Source organism: Gadus macrocephalus, chromosome 3 (assembly GCF_031168955.1).
Source record: "Gadus macrocephalus chromosome 3, ASM3116895v1".
NCBI classification, from domain to species: domain Eukaryota; kingdom Metazoa; phylum Chordata; class Actinopteri; order Gadiformes; family Gadidae; genus Gadus; species Gadus macrocephalus.
Window position 1 is genome coordinate 25,822,753 of NC_082384.1, and position 13,491 is coordinate 25,836,243.

General features: G+C 50.3%; 1 protein-coding gene across 2 annotated transcripts in view; it reads right to left on the reverse strand.

Moving 5' to 3' along the window:
- tmc5 (transmembrane channel like 5) overlaps positions 1-13,481 on the reverse strand; it is a 13,604-nt gene extending 123 nt beyond the window's left edge. Inside the window, exons 1-21 of one of the 2 annotated variants that reach the window (XM_060046553.1) lie at positions 12,764-13,481; positions 12,106-12,301; positions 11,366-11,583; positions 10,743-10,817; positions 9,969-10,079; positions 9,545-9,647; positions 9,088-9,169; positions 8,269-8,520; positions 7,762-7,904; positions 7,231-7,375; positions 6,635-6,787; positions 5,836-6,002; positions 5,130-5,205; positions 4,948-5,045; positions 4,484-4,579; positions 4,297-4,372; positions 3,010-3,143; positions 2,143-2,316; positions 1,740-1,818; positions 1,495-1,587; positions 1-1,145 (exon numbers count right to left, since the gene is read on the reverse strand). The exon at positions 1-1,145 is cut by the window's left edge and continues 123 nt beyond it. In XM_060046553.1, the coding sequence (XP_059902536.1) occupies positions 657-1,145; positions 1,495-1,587; positions 1,740-1,818; positions 2,143-2,316; positions 3,010-3,143; positions 4,297-4,372; positions 4,484-4,579; positions 4,948-5,045; positions 5,130-5,205; positions 5,836-6,002; positions 6,635-6,787; positions 7,231-7,375; positions 7,762-7,904; positions 8,269-8,520; positions 9,088-9,169; positions 9,545-9,647; positions 9,969-10,079; positions 10,743-10,817; positions 11,366-11,583; positions 12,106-12,179 (2,838 nt within the window). In that variant the 5' untranslated portion in view covers positions 12,180-12,301; positions 12,764-13,481 and the 3' untranslated portion in view covers positions 1-656. Of the gene's footprint in view, positions 1,146-1,494; positions 1,588-1,739; positions 1,819-2,142; positions 2,317-3,009; positions 3,144-4,296; positions 4,373-4,483; positions 4,580-4,947; positions 5,046-5,129; positions 5,206-5,835; positions 6,003-6,634; positions 6,788-7,230; positions 7,376-7,761; positions 7,905-8,268; positions 8,521-9,087; positions 9,170-9,544; positions 9,648-9,968; positions 10,080-10,742; positions 10,818-11,365; positions 11,584-12,105; positions 12,580-12,763 lie in introns of those variants that run through there. The other variant, XM_060046554.1, reaches the window with a different exon arrangement.
- Positions 13,482-13,491: the final 10 nt, after the last annotated feature.

Here is a 13,491-nt window from a genome sequence, read left to right on the forward strand (position 1 = left end):
AGAAAAAAAAAATGGTTCTTCGCTCACAAACAGAAATTATTAACTTCATAGAAATGCATTTGAGACCGTCTCTCTGTGTTCTCATAGATGAATATACATGAACTAACTAATTAACTATTGATTTGAACTATATTGCAAAGTGAGATTTAAACAGAAATCATTGAAGATGCATATCTCCCATCTTCCCCATTCGGCCTATTGTGGTACGGTTGGTATGGAGCCCAGATAGTCTAGTCCCCACCGCTGGTAGAGTTGGTATGGAGCCCAGATAGTCTAGTCCCCAGCGCTGGTAGAGTTGGTATGGAGCCCAGATAGTCTAGTCCCCACCGCTGGTAGAGTTGGTATGGAGCCCAGATAGTCTAGTCCCCACCACTGGTAGAGTTGGTATGGAGCCCAGATAGTCTAGTCCCCAGCGCTGGTAGAGTTGGTATGGAGCCCAGATAGTCTAGTCCCCAGCGCTGGTAGAGTTGGTATGGAGCCCAGATAGTCTAGTCCCCAGCGCTGGTAGAGTTGGTATGGAGCCCGGAGAGTCTAGTCCCCAGCGCTGGTAGAGTTGGTATGGAGCCCAGATAGTCTAGTCCCCAGCGCTGGTAGTTGGCATGGAGCCCGGAGAGTCTAGTCCCCAGCGCTGGTAGTTGGCATGGAGCCCGGCGGGCTCAGTACCCGTCGTCGTACTCGTTCTGCGCCTGCTGTCGGGCCAGCATGGCCTGGATCAGCGCACTGGAGGAGCCGGGCCCTATTCTCTCTGGGGCCCCCCGCCCCCCACCCCCCTCCGCCCTCCTCCTGGCCTCCATCACCTGCATCATGACCCCGGAGGCGGAGGAGGTCCCGCCGTCCAGGGGGACCGGGGGTCCGTCGTAGGCGTCCCTGGCCCGCATCACCCTGACCAGCGGGTCCGCTGAGGGGGGGGTCCAGGGCTGGTGGACCTCCGCCCGCTGCCCCGCCCTCAGGGTCAGCCCCAGGGCGTCGGAGGGGGACTGGCGCTCCGACGGGAGGGGGGTCCCCTGGAAGCTGATGGAGAGGTGGGAGGGAGAGGGGGGCTCCCGGGGGTAGGTCCCTCTGCTGCCTTGCTCAACGGACAGGAAGGTCTGCACCATGGCGTTGGAGCTGGACCGCACGCCCGTCGAGGAGCCGCCGGAACGCCGCTGAGGGGAGGGAGGGAGGGAGGGAGGGAGAGGGAGGGAGGAGAGGGAGGGAGGGAGGGAGGAGAGGAGGGGGAGGGGAGGGAGGGAGGGAGGGAGGGAGGGAGGGAGGAGAGGAGGGGGAGGGGAGGGAGGAGAGGGAGGGAGGGAGGGAGGTTTGCGGCCGGGTTAATCATTTTTTACGCTTTTGTCCAAAGCGACTAACACCTCGCTTAGGGACACCTCGACACTCACACTAGGACGAGCCGGGGATCGAACTAGCAGCCTCCTGAGCTACTGCCATTTTATTAGTAATGCTGAGCCGTGGGCTTTAGGTAAAAAACGCCCGTAAACAGACTCAGGAGAGACCAACCTGTTTCTTGATCTTGGACTTTGGATGCTGAGTGGGATTAGATTTCTGAAGAGCCTGAAGTTTGTCAAGCAGGAAGGTCTTGTCTTTTCCTTCCTAGGGAAGAAGGGGGTAGTAGGGCGAAGGGAGAACGATAAATGGGTAGAAAACGCTGAAACCTGAAGCGTGTTATGTTCAAGTGACAGAAGTAGGAGAGTGCAGGATACCAACAACCACAGACTCGTTTAAAAAAAAAAACACACACTCACATTAACGATTTGCTGCCTCAGTAGCAGAATGAGTAGCTTGCGACCTTGGGTGACTTGCCAGAAAACGAACGTGATGAACCTAGAACAGACAGCAGACAGATTAATCAGTTCATTCATCGAAAATATAGAAATGATTCACCAAATCCTCAACAAAAAAACCCACACACAGATTCAACCAATGGGTGCAATTTGGTGCTTTATTATAAAATCAAGATCGAAATTGTTTAGAATCATATTTAATTAAAAATAAATTACAATTTATCTTAGTATGGTTTATATTATATATAATTGTATGTTCTACAAAACACATTAACCTGCCTCTGAAACTCACTCTTTGGCCAATACATGCTTAGAAAGAAAACACAATACTCAGTGCCAGTAGTGTCGGGTCATAGTGACTCACAGGATGATGATGGTGACCAGGAAGTAGAAGATCTCACTGCGGACCACGTTGGCGTAGACCCAGACCGCCCATGTGGCGGCGGGCACCCCCTCCAGGCTGGTCATCCAGACCTCCACCACACTAAAGGTACTGTTCAGGCCCTTGAACGGACCGCAGAGTGGGGAAGGGGTCAGGCTGCCAATCGGAACAAAGGACACACACAACAGGATGTGAGGCGACAGTCACAGGAGGAAGATCCAAAACAGGGGAGATGTCCAGACGGGCCTTGATGGTCTGGCATTAATAGTTTGACCAGTCAGTTCTTTAGAATGTATATTTAAAGGGCTTTCACTCATAAACGTTAATAGGCAGCACGAGGGAGTGAAATCAACTCATCATCAAAATGCGAAGAGTTTGCAGCACCTGTCAGAGACAATATAACCAAAGTCAGGTTGAATCTAAACCCTGTGATACTGAATGTGAATCAGCCCCAGTCTTAAGACACTTCTCCTCTGCCTGAAACTGCTATGAATGTTTTTGCTGCTGTTGATAAAGTAATGCTCAGGAACGAAGTGATGCAGCTTAGACCCCAGGAGGGAATCCAACCTGTGTCTCCACAAAGAGGGGTTCCTTTATGGTGGCTGCGTTAGCGACTGAGCCCCTGAGCCGCCCCCGGACCTCTGACCTGTGACCCTCATGACCCTTTCCAGTACCTCCAGGAGGTGTAGGCCACCAGGGACAGCGAGCCCCCTGACCCCTGACCTTTGACCTCTGACCTGTGACCCTCACGACCCTCTCCAGTACCTCCAGGAGGTGTAGGCCACCAGGGACAGCGAGCCCCCTGACCCCTGACCTTTGACCTCGGACCCTCATGACCCTTTCCAGTACCTCCAGGAGGTGTACGCCACCAGGGACAGCGAGCCCACGAAGGAGGGGAAGAAGAGGAGCGCGATGAAGATGGTCTTCATCTGCGCCGCCCGGCCCACCCGCCGCGGGGGCTGGCAGTTCTGGATCAGGCTGACCTGTAGAGCACAGATACAACTCAGGCTGACCTGTAGAGCACAGATACAACTCAGGCTGACCTGTAGAGCACAGATACAACTCAGGCTGACCTGTAGAGCACAGATACAACTCAACACAGATACAACTCAGGCTGACCTGTAGAGCACAGATACAACTCAACACAGATACAACTCAGGCTGACCTGTAGAGCACAGATACAACTCAGGCTGACCTGTAAAGCACAGATACAACTCAACACAGATACAACTCAGGCTGACCTGTAGAGCACAGATACAACTCAGGCTGACCTGTAGAGCACAGATACAACTCAGGCTGACCTGTAGAGCACAGATACAACTCAGGCTGACCTGTAGAGCACAGATACAACTCAGGCTGACCTGTAGAGCACAGATACAACTCAACACAGATACAACTCAGGCTGACCTGTAGAGCACAGATATAACTCAGGCTGACCTGTAGAGCACAGATACAACTCAGGCTGACCTGTAGAGCACAGATACAACTCAGGCTGACCTGTAGAGCACAGATACAACTCAACACAGATACAACTCAGGCTGACCTGTAGAGCACAGATACAACTCAGGCTGACCTGTAGAGCACAGATACAACTCAGGCTGACCTGTAGAGCACAGATACAACTCAAGACAGATACAACTCAACACAGATACAACTCAACACAGATACAACTCAACCTGTATAGCAAAGAAGAACTAAACCTGTAGAGCACAGATACAACTCAACACAGATAGAACTCAACCTGTTATCAAACACAGATAGAACTCAACCTGTAGAGCACAGATAAACCTCAACACAGATAGAACTCAACCTGTAGAGCACAGAGAGAACTCACTGATATATGTAATCCCTGATATGTTACACACAGAACTAGGACACAGGTTCAGAGGTGGGTGGTGGGCAGGTATGTAGTTAGTTAGGCTGGTGGGTAGGCAGACAGACACACAGTTTGGCAGGGAGCAGACAGACAGGTTGGTAGATGATACAGCCGAGTAATGAAAGGATTTGATCCATCACTTATTCATCTGGGCGGCGGTGTAACAGGCTGTGGTGAGAGATGGTCACCCGTGCCACTGTATCTGATAATGGGAGGAGAGAGGGAGGCTCCTCTTACGCTCATCCACACACCCAGCCTACCTTCTTCAGGTAAAACAAAACCAGAAACTTGAAGATCTGGAGGACGGGAAGCAGAGGAGAAAAGTAGATCCCAATCCTGACAGGAACAGGAACACAATCAGTCATTCAACTTATACACTGTATAAATGAGGTGAGGGTTTGTGTTTAGTTTGATGTATGTTGATCTGCTTCAATGTTGTTATCTTACCAAGCAAGCGTCTGAGCGTAGATTAAATCCAGAACGTTCCTCGCTACGTCAAACTCTGGGACCCCGAGGCCCGGGATCCATCGAGTCCCGATCACCCTGAAATAAAATCAGGTTCTGTGGGCTTACAGCAACTCACTCACAGTCTACGGATGAGGACAGAGACTAAATGGTAAATGAACTGCATTAATACCGCAGTATCGCTTTACAATATTGCCTCACATTCACCCATTCATGCACACATTCACACACCGACGGCGGAGTCAGCCCCGCAGGGCGACAGCCAGCTGGTCAGGAGCAGTCAGGGTGAGGCGTCTCGCTCAGGGACACCTCGACACTCCGCTAGGAGGAGCCGGGGATCGGACTAGCAACCTTCCGGTGACCAGCCGACCCGCTCTGCCTCCTGAGCCTCATGCCGCCCGACTGAGCATCGTTCACGCTTTGTGAACTGCAACCATGAAACGTACTTGCTCAGGAACTCTCCGAAGAAGGAACCCAACATCATGAAGAAGAAGTCGAAGACGACCAGGCGGTAGAGAGCCTGGCCCACCATGGACTCCCAGCACTGAAACACAGACGACACATCACTCACCGTGCCTCCCCAGGGTCCACTAGAACATCCATTAGGATCAAACTGGGTGAAACGTACTGAGAACTTGTGGGCCACTTCGTGGACCCAGAAGTAGCAGAGGATGCCCAGGATGGACATCTTGAGGATCACATTTCTGGAGGAAACAAAAAAATAGCATTCTTTATTTTATCCATTGTAATGGTGTATATTCAATGAGATGATGATGAGATCAATCGATTTGTAATAGTATTTTCATATTTTTCAATCACTTAATCTTAATGTCATGGCAGCACCTTCTAATTCCTACCATTTCCATACGTAATAACCACCCTCTGATAATGTTATTTATGGTATCATAACAAGACATGGATTGTGTTTTTGCACACCCAAGCAATCAGACTGAGTTTTGCAGATTAAAAGGCTGTTCTACAGGTCTATTATGCCCCGTTATTAATAGCATACGGTTATGATAAGATAACGTTTGTCATGGTTCACAACGTTATAGTCCACTGAGCAAACAAAACCCAGTTGAACCTCATTCACATTAGAGATGTTCCAGTACCGTTATGAAAGAAATGGGATTGGGCCTTAAACACAATCCCATTTCTACCCCTTACCCCTTACCCTTACCCCTTCAAAACAAGGGGGAGGGGTAAGGGGAAGGGGTAAGGGGTAGAAATGGGATTGGGCCCAACTCTGCTCTACATCAGAGCGCTTTCCTCAATGCCTGACCCTAGCACAGACACAAACTGCTCTGGGGTCAGCGCAGAGCTCTCAGTCCCACCTGATGATCAGAGCGTAGATCTGTCTCCGCTGGCTGGAGTACAGCTCAAACTTGTTGAAGAGCGAGTAGAAGAGGGGCACCACCAGGTTGATGAGGGACACCACGAAGGGCACCAGCAGCGTCTCGGCCTCGCGGGCCGGAGACCAGTCCTCCGTGTTGGTCGCTTGCTGCACCATATGACCGAGAGCAGAGAGAGACCAGAGCCGGGAGAAGGGGGGTTTTATGACCAGGGTGACACAGGCAGATCTTATCAGTATGTACTGTATATGTGTTGGCGCCAAAAGCCATGACGCACATCTTACAGTAAGTCGACAGTCACAAGGGGAAGTTTATGAGTTGACAGAAGCAATCAAGAGTCATGTTTCCCTAAGTAGCATTTGAGATCAAGCATTGATTGTTGATGATTGATTGTTACGAACATGTATTCCAAGAATGACGGCTCATTTTAAGATGAATGACCAAAACAACCTTACCACCCACACTAATCTAACAATCCAATGCTATTTGCTTCCAAAATGGAGGCGGTCATTGGTCAATGACATCTCAGTGTAAATGTCCTTTAGAACTTCTCCCTCTCATTTACATTTACATTCAGGGCGTTTAGCAGTCGCTTTATCCAAAGAGACTCACAATAAGTACATTCGTCAGAAGAAAGAGAAACAACAATATATCTCTGTGGGGACAGTAAGGATGTTCATGGAACCAAGTGCCAAGCACTAATGATCGCTAGGTCATCTCCGCGGTAGGATACAAACGGATCCCATGTCGAGTGCGTCTCCACCTCAGCGAGCTGAATCACCTGCTGTTCGTACTGGCTGAGGTAGTAGATGGCGTTCCCGCAGCCGACGGCCATGCTGGTGGAGATGAACCAGGCACCGAGGTGGATGCCAAAGTGCCTCATCTTCTCCGCGGGGGTCAGACTTGTCCCCTGGTTCCTCTCTGACATACTCTCCTGCAGAGGGGAGGAAAGACGGGGAAAACAAGGTTACCATGAGCGCAATACTTCAGGGTCGTAGGGCAGCCGTAATTCACGAGGTAGAGCGGTTTTGCTGGTAACCGGAAGGTTCCCGGAGTGTCGAGGTGTCCCTGAGCAAGACACCTCACCCTGACTGCTCTTGACGAGCTGGCTGTCGCCCTGCGTGGCTGAAACCACGTGTGTGAATGTGTGCATGAATGGGTGAATGTTAGGCTATTGTAAAGCGCTTTGAGAGGACCCTAGTTAGAAAATAACTATAGTAGTCCATTTACAATTTACCATCAGTACTATATCAAATATATTCCCCCATCATTTCCTGGAAGACAGACCAAGGTCCACTTCCTGGTCTTAACTTCCTGGTCTCAAAACCTCCTCAAGGTCAACCCTGGCGTGGTCCCCTAACAGGTCGTCATGGTTACCTTGAGCTGGATGCGGAGGTTGTTCTTCCGCTGCCTCACCGCCTTCTCATTGGTCACGCTGAAGTCCCAGGTACAGAGCAGCTGCCAGGAGCCGCCGCCCACCGGGTCAGACAGGACGTAGTTCATCTTGAACGAGCTGGCCATGCTGCGGGACACACAGGCACAGGGGAAAAGACTACAAATGAAATGGCCGCCGGAGACGCAAGGAAAGGGTTGGAATCAGCATTAACCACACAACAGGGGCATCAGCGTGACGAGGGGTAAGGGAACGGTTAGGGTTTAGGGTTATGGTTAAGAGTAAGGTCAGGGTTGACGGTTAAGGGAATGGTTAGGGTTTCAGGGTAAGGGTTTTATAGTTAAGAGTAAGGTCAGGGTGACTGTTAAGGGAGAGTTTAGGGTTAGATAAGATACATAAGGTACTTATCCCAAACAGTAAAGACAGCAGACAGTACAGGACAGTAATTGATTTATTTGATGGTTTTGGGTCGAGGTTAAGGTTAGGGTTCAGGTGGTTCTTTAGGGGCGCCTGACCTGTAGAGGACGGCCGCTCCACACAGCACCATGTAGGCGGCGATGGTGAAGAAGTAGGCCAGCTGGATGTTGTAGTGCAGCAGGCCCGTGAAGGAGTCGGCCCTGTAGGCCCCATAGTACAGGACCGTGTATCTGAAGTAGCCCTGGGGAGGAGAGCATCACAGTCAGTGAACTGTAGAGGCTGAGGTGGAGGCTGTGGTGGAGGCTGTGGTGGAGGCTGTGGTCGAGGCTGTGGTGGAGGCTGGGGTGGAGGCTGTGGTGGAGGCTGTGGTGGAGGCTGTGGTGGAGGCTGTGGTGGAGGCTGTGGTGGAGGCTGTGGTGGAGGCTGTGGTGGAGGCTGTGGTGGAGGCTGTGGTCGAGGCTGTGGTGGAGGCTGTGGTGGAGGCTGTGGTCGAGGCTGGGGTGGAGGCTGGGGTGGAGGCTGTGGTGGAGGCTGGGGTGGAGGCTGTGGTGGAGGCTGTGGTAGAGGCTGTGGTAGATAAGAGGCTAGAGGCCGGCTGTACTCACCGCTCCAGTGAGCAGCTCCAGGCCTCGGAAGGTCACGTTGGGGGGCACGTGGTCGTAGGCCAGCATGGGGACGGTGATGAAGCTGAAGTTGATGACGAAGGAGAAGACGTTGAGCAGGAGCAGCGACTTGAGGAACAGGAAGTAGGAGAGGACGCTGGAGCCGAAGGAGCCCCCGACCTCCTTCATGGTGCCCTGCCACAGGTCCAGGGCCTGCCTCGCCGCCGCCACGCCCGACGCACACCTACGGAGAGACTGGAGGGACATTCCGCCGGTCAGGATCTATGGCGCGACCAATGAAGATGAGCCTTTTGGAATCCAGGTATGGAACTCAGGGTGACATGAGGCTCAGGAGGTAGAGCGGGTCGGCTGGTAACCAGAAGGTCGCTGGTTCGATCCCCGGCCCCTCCTAGCTCGAGGTGTCGAGGTGTCCCTCCCCCTGACTGGGCGAGCGAGACGCTCGCGAGACGCCTCCCCCTGACTGCTCCTGACCAGCTGGCTGTCGCCCTGCGGGGCTGACTCCGCCGTCGGTGGGTGAATGTGTCCATGAATGGATGAATGTTTGGCAGTATTGTAAAGCGCTTTGAGTCACTGGTTAGAAAAGCACAGTGTAAATGTGGTCCATTTAACATTTAACTGTAGTATAATGGTGATTAAACGTATAGGCCCTTATAAAGTTGGATAAGATTTAGAGGCCAATACTATTATGACAACATTGAGTTTACTTTGTTTACTGGGTCACATTCATCTATGTTCACGTTAAGTTAAAGGTTTTCAGAGGTTAAAGGGAAGGAGGTTTGGGTACAGAGTGAAGCTCCTCACCAACGACATGCTCTCAGAGCAGTCTGCAAGGCAGGACAGGTGGCGAGACTTCTTGGACGACTTGGAGGCCAGCACTCTGTTCCTGGGGGAGATGAGGACAGAGATATTATCTCTGCAGATTACAGGCCCCATAGATCTTTATGCCAGCGGTGGCAATCATCAGCGCATTCTCGGATCCCGCACCTGATAAACATGTTGAAATTAAATGCACAGTGTGTGTGTGTGTGTGTGTGTGTGTGTGTGTGTGTGTGTGTGTGTGTGTGTGTGTGTGTGTGTGTGTGTGTGTGTGTGTGTGTGTGTGTGTGTGTGTTACATCTTGTGTATTTTGGTGTTGCTGATCTCTCAAGGCCATTGAAGTCGATCAAAGTGTTTGTTCATCCATTCTTAAGTAGTTTTACTGCTCTCCGTGGTAATCATTAACTCAGGCCACATACCGGGAGCTGTAGCATTGACCCACCTGATGTGTTTCTTCTCATGGTAGGTCATGGGGAGTTTCCTGATGCCCTCGATGCGCTCCTTTGTGGAGCAGGCCATCAGCTCTTTCACCAAGTTCTGCTCCTCTGTTGCATTGGAAACCACAAACAAACAAACAAAGCTTTCATCCTGGCTGTTTTTTTTTCTTCCTTTGTTTCAGCCGCTGCATATGAGAACAGGCTGGTGGAGAACGGCTGACTCAAGACAGACCACACATTTATAGCACAAACGGACCGCATTTATACTGCGCCTCTCTAACCAGTGGCCTCTTAAAGCGCTTTGCAATATCGCCTCACATTCACCCATTCATGCACACATTCACACATCAACGGCTGTATCAACAACGCAAGGGAGCCACATATGATGGACCAGCACTGAGTAGGTCACGGTGTTGACTGTTCTCTCACCGTACTCCAGCTCGTTCCTGATGGCGCCCTCTGTGATTGACAGGTGGGAGGGGTCTCCGTTTGGAAACATACTCATTCTCCTCATTCCCCTTAACCGCATCGTCATGTTGGCTGTGCACACAAGAACACACACAGTTACACACCATGGACCCCTTAACTTAAAGATAGGAACCATTAACTTAAAGATAGTTACACAGGCCAAAGGAACCATTAACTTAAATATAGTAACACAAGGAACCATTAACTTAAAGATAGTTACACAGTTACAAATCAAATTGCTCCTTTAAACCAAACAACCTTTTATAACCCAAACCTTAAGGTAACATTTATATATAACCAATAATATTGTGTATAATAATTAACACTAAACTTTAAAACCTTCAAACACCGGTCAAACCAATTCACTTTTTTTCTTTTTTTATGTGTGTGTGTGTGTGTGTGTGTGTGTGTGTGTGTGTGTGTGTGTGTGTGTGTGTGTGCGCTTCTGCCATAGTTACACTTCAGACACAGACAACAAAAAGAGAAAAAAAAGAAAGAAAAAAAGACAGACAGACAGACAGACAGACAGACAGACAGACAGACAGACAGACAGACAGACAGACAGACAGGCAGGCAGGCAGGCAGGCAGACAGACAGACAGACAGACAGACAGACAGACAGACAGACAGACAGACAGACAGACAGACAGACAGGCAGGCAGGCAGGCAGACAGACAGACAGACAGACAGACAGACAGACAGACAGACAGACAGACAGACAGACAGACAGCAGTACCTGAGAAGGTGGCGGGGAAGCGGGACGGACCGGCGGCATCGGGGAAGGACCCTTCGACGTGGACCGAGCTGTGGTCTGGAGCAGTGGGGGAGGAGACATGCTTTGTTCATGTTGTACACGTCAACACAAATGTACATAGCGACACTCGGGGCCATGACTACTGCTGCAAAGAGGAACACGTCCTACGTACAGTTTGCATCCTGGCCTTTGTTAGACTAAAGATATTGGCTCGGGTGACTCCCAGCTAAAAGGAACCAGGTTCGATACCGATGCCTGGTAAGCTGCCTATAACCCGATACTCCCTCCTTGACTACAGGTATCTGGAATGACTGCCGGTGGTTTAAATGGCCTGGACTGCATTCATACAGCGCTTTTCTAACCAGAGGCCGCTCCGACCCCGACGGCGGAGCCGGCCACGCCGGGCGACAGCCGGCTCGTCAGCAGCAGTCTGGGGGAGGCGTCTCGCTCAGGGACACCTCGGCACTCGGCTAGGAGGAGCCGGGGGTCGAACCGGCGACCTCCTGGTCACCAGCCGCCCCGCTCGGCCCCCTGAGCCGCGTCCCGCCCCAGGTCGGGGATGTCAACAACGAGGCAGAGTGGGGAGGAGTGAGGGTCCTTCTTACGGGGCTGTCGGTGCCACGGGGGGTCCTGGTGTTGTGGCGGCCGGGGCCCTAAGGGAAGGGCTCCCAGGGCCCCCAGGCCCCCCCCCGCCCCTCCCTCCCAGGGGTCCGCGTTGGCCCTGGGGCCCGTCACCGTGGAGACCACCGAGGCCCTCGCGGCCTGCCAGGGGGGGGGCGGGTCCTGGGCGTAGGGGTTGCTGTGTCGGGGCTTGAAGGGGGGTCTGGGGGGGGGGGGGGGGGGGGGGTCCACACATCATCATCAGATACAGTCACAGTATATACTTCATCACCGCCACTTCTCTTTGGTTACATTTGTTTGCATTTGCATTTATACACTTTAATATACGGTGAAGAACTGGTACTTGGCCACTTTATAATTTACACTTTATACTTTACGCTTTATAATTTATAATGTTTATAGGCCTACCATCTGTTTTTATTTGCCCTGTTTTTACTTTTGGTCTTTACTTTAGAGTTTACTGAAGCATTTACTTTAGCGTCTATTTTTGTTTTTCATTAGTACTTATTATTTTTATTGTATTGTACTTGATCCTGTGTTTTCCATTGCCGCCGGGCTGATGTCATCTATCTACACGGGACATTTGAGGTAGGTGAAAGTCTCAAAACAAATCAATTCAATCTCTCAGGCTGCAGGTGAGACCACATCACAGAGCATTAATGTCTGCGTGCCTCATTACCTTCAGTACCTCAACCATCGTGTCCTTCAGAAGACGTCGGCCTACCTTCTGTCCAGCTCCAGAGTCTCACTGTCGTGGTAGGCCGGGTTGTAGAAGGACCCGTCGCTGTAGTGGCTCATGATGTCGGTCCTGGCTACAGCCGTGCCTCTGCTCCTCGATCTCCTGAAGTGTCTGTCGGCTTCTTCTCCACAGTCTTCTCCAGCTCCTCTCCAACCACCAACACTAGAAGTTGTTTGTTGCTCTAAGCAGTAAGTGGAATAATATAGTTACGGCCAGGCAGAGAATAGAATCATGGAAGCCGAATAGCTGTAGGCTTCACGGTCTTGTGTGGTCATGAGATAGCTCCTATAATTTAAACCAAGCCACGCAGCGTCAGGGTTCGCGTGGACTATCCATCCCGGTGAACAGCTCTATTGTGATAGATAACCTGTGAAACCCAACGCCGAGCTCCCATTCTTACAGGTCATCATTAATTCACCCTCTCAGAGCCGCGTGGATGGGTTACCTCCCGCGAACAGGAGAGGACACAATCTGAATGACAAGGGGATCTGTCGTTCCATGAGCAGGGACAGAGAGATGCTCCCCTTGTAGGTAGTATTGATTATCTGTCATCCATAAGAACCATCTGAAGATCTGAAATCACTGTTTTGATTATTAAAGAAGCCACATGTAAAATGAAATCCATTAAAAAGCATCTGCTTACCTGGTTAAATATACCTGTGATATCAAACTATCAAAATATCTATTTGTGTCTGTGCTGTTAAGGTTTAGTCCAATCGCTTGTTATGTAGCGTTGATATCGATCCATCCAGAGGCAAAATGAAGATCCATAAAGTACTTACGAGTTTGAGATATTCCTTAACAAGTCCGAGCAGAGAGAGAAAGACAGAGAGACTGACACACAATGAGCCGCACTGGTACTACAAGGAAGCAAGGGGAATATATTCTTATCAGCAAGGTGAAGGTCCAATCCCAAGGACCACTGACCCTCCTGTGAAGCCTTATGAGATGTGGCTCACTAACTAAATACTGTGCGGGGCTATTGTTGGCATAACTGATATGACATTGTGAACAATGTGTGTTTATTGTGTGAATGATTTGGATATATCAGGCCCAATAAACATGTTTACTGCAGGGATTGAAGAACAAAAGAGGTCAGATCAGAACATAATGTAAGTAGTATAACTAAGCATCAAGGGATTTACCTGCTTTAACATCAAAGTGGGTTCAGTTGATGTTTAAGAAATGTAAAAATGGAAATGAAATGCCACTTAAAAACTGTTTATGTGATTTTAATTATTATTAGGCCTATTTTATTAATTTATTATTATATTAATGTATTAATTAATGTATTATTATATTAGCCTATCCTTATCAAGACTGGTCCGTGTTAATTATTGGAGAGCCGGCCCTAACACACACGCACACATA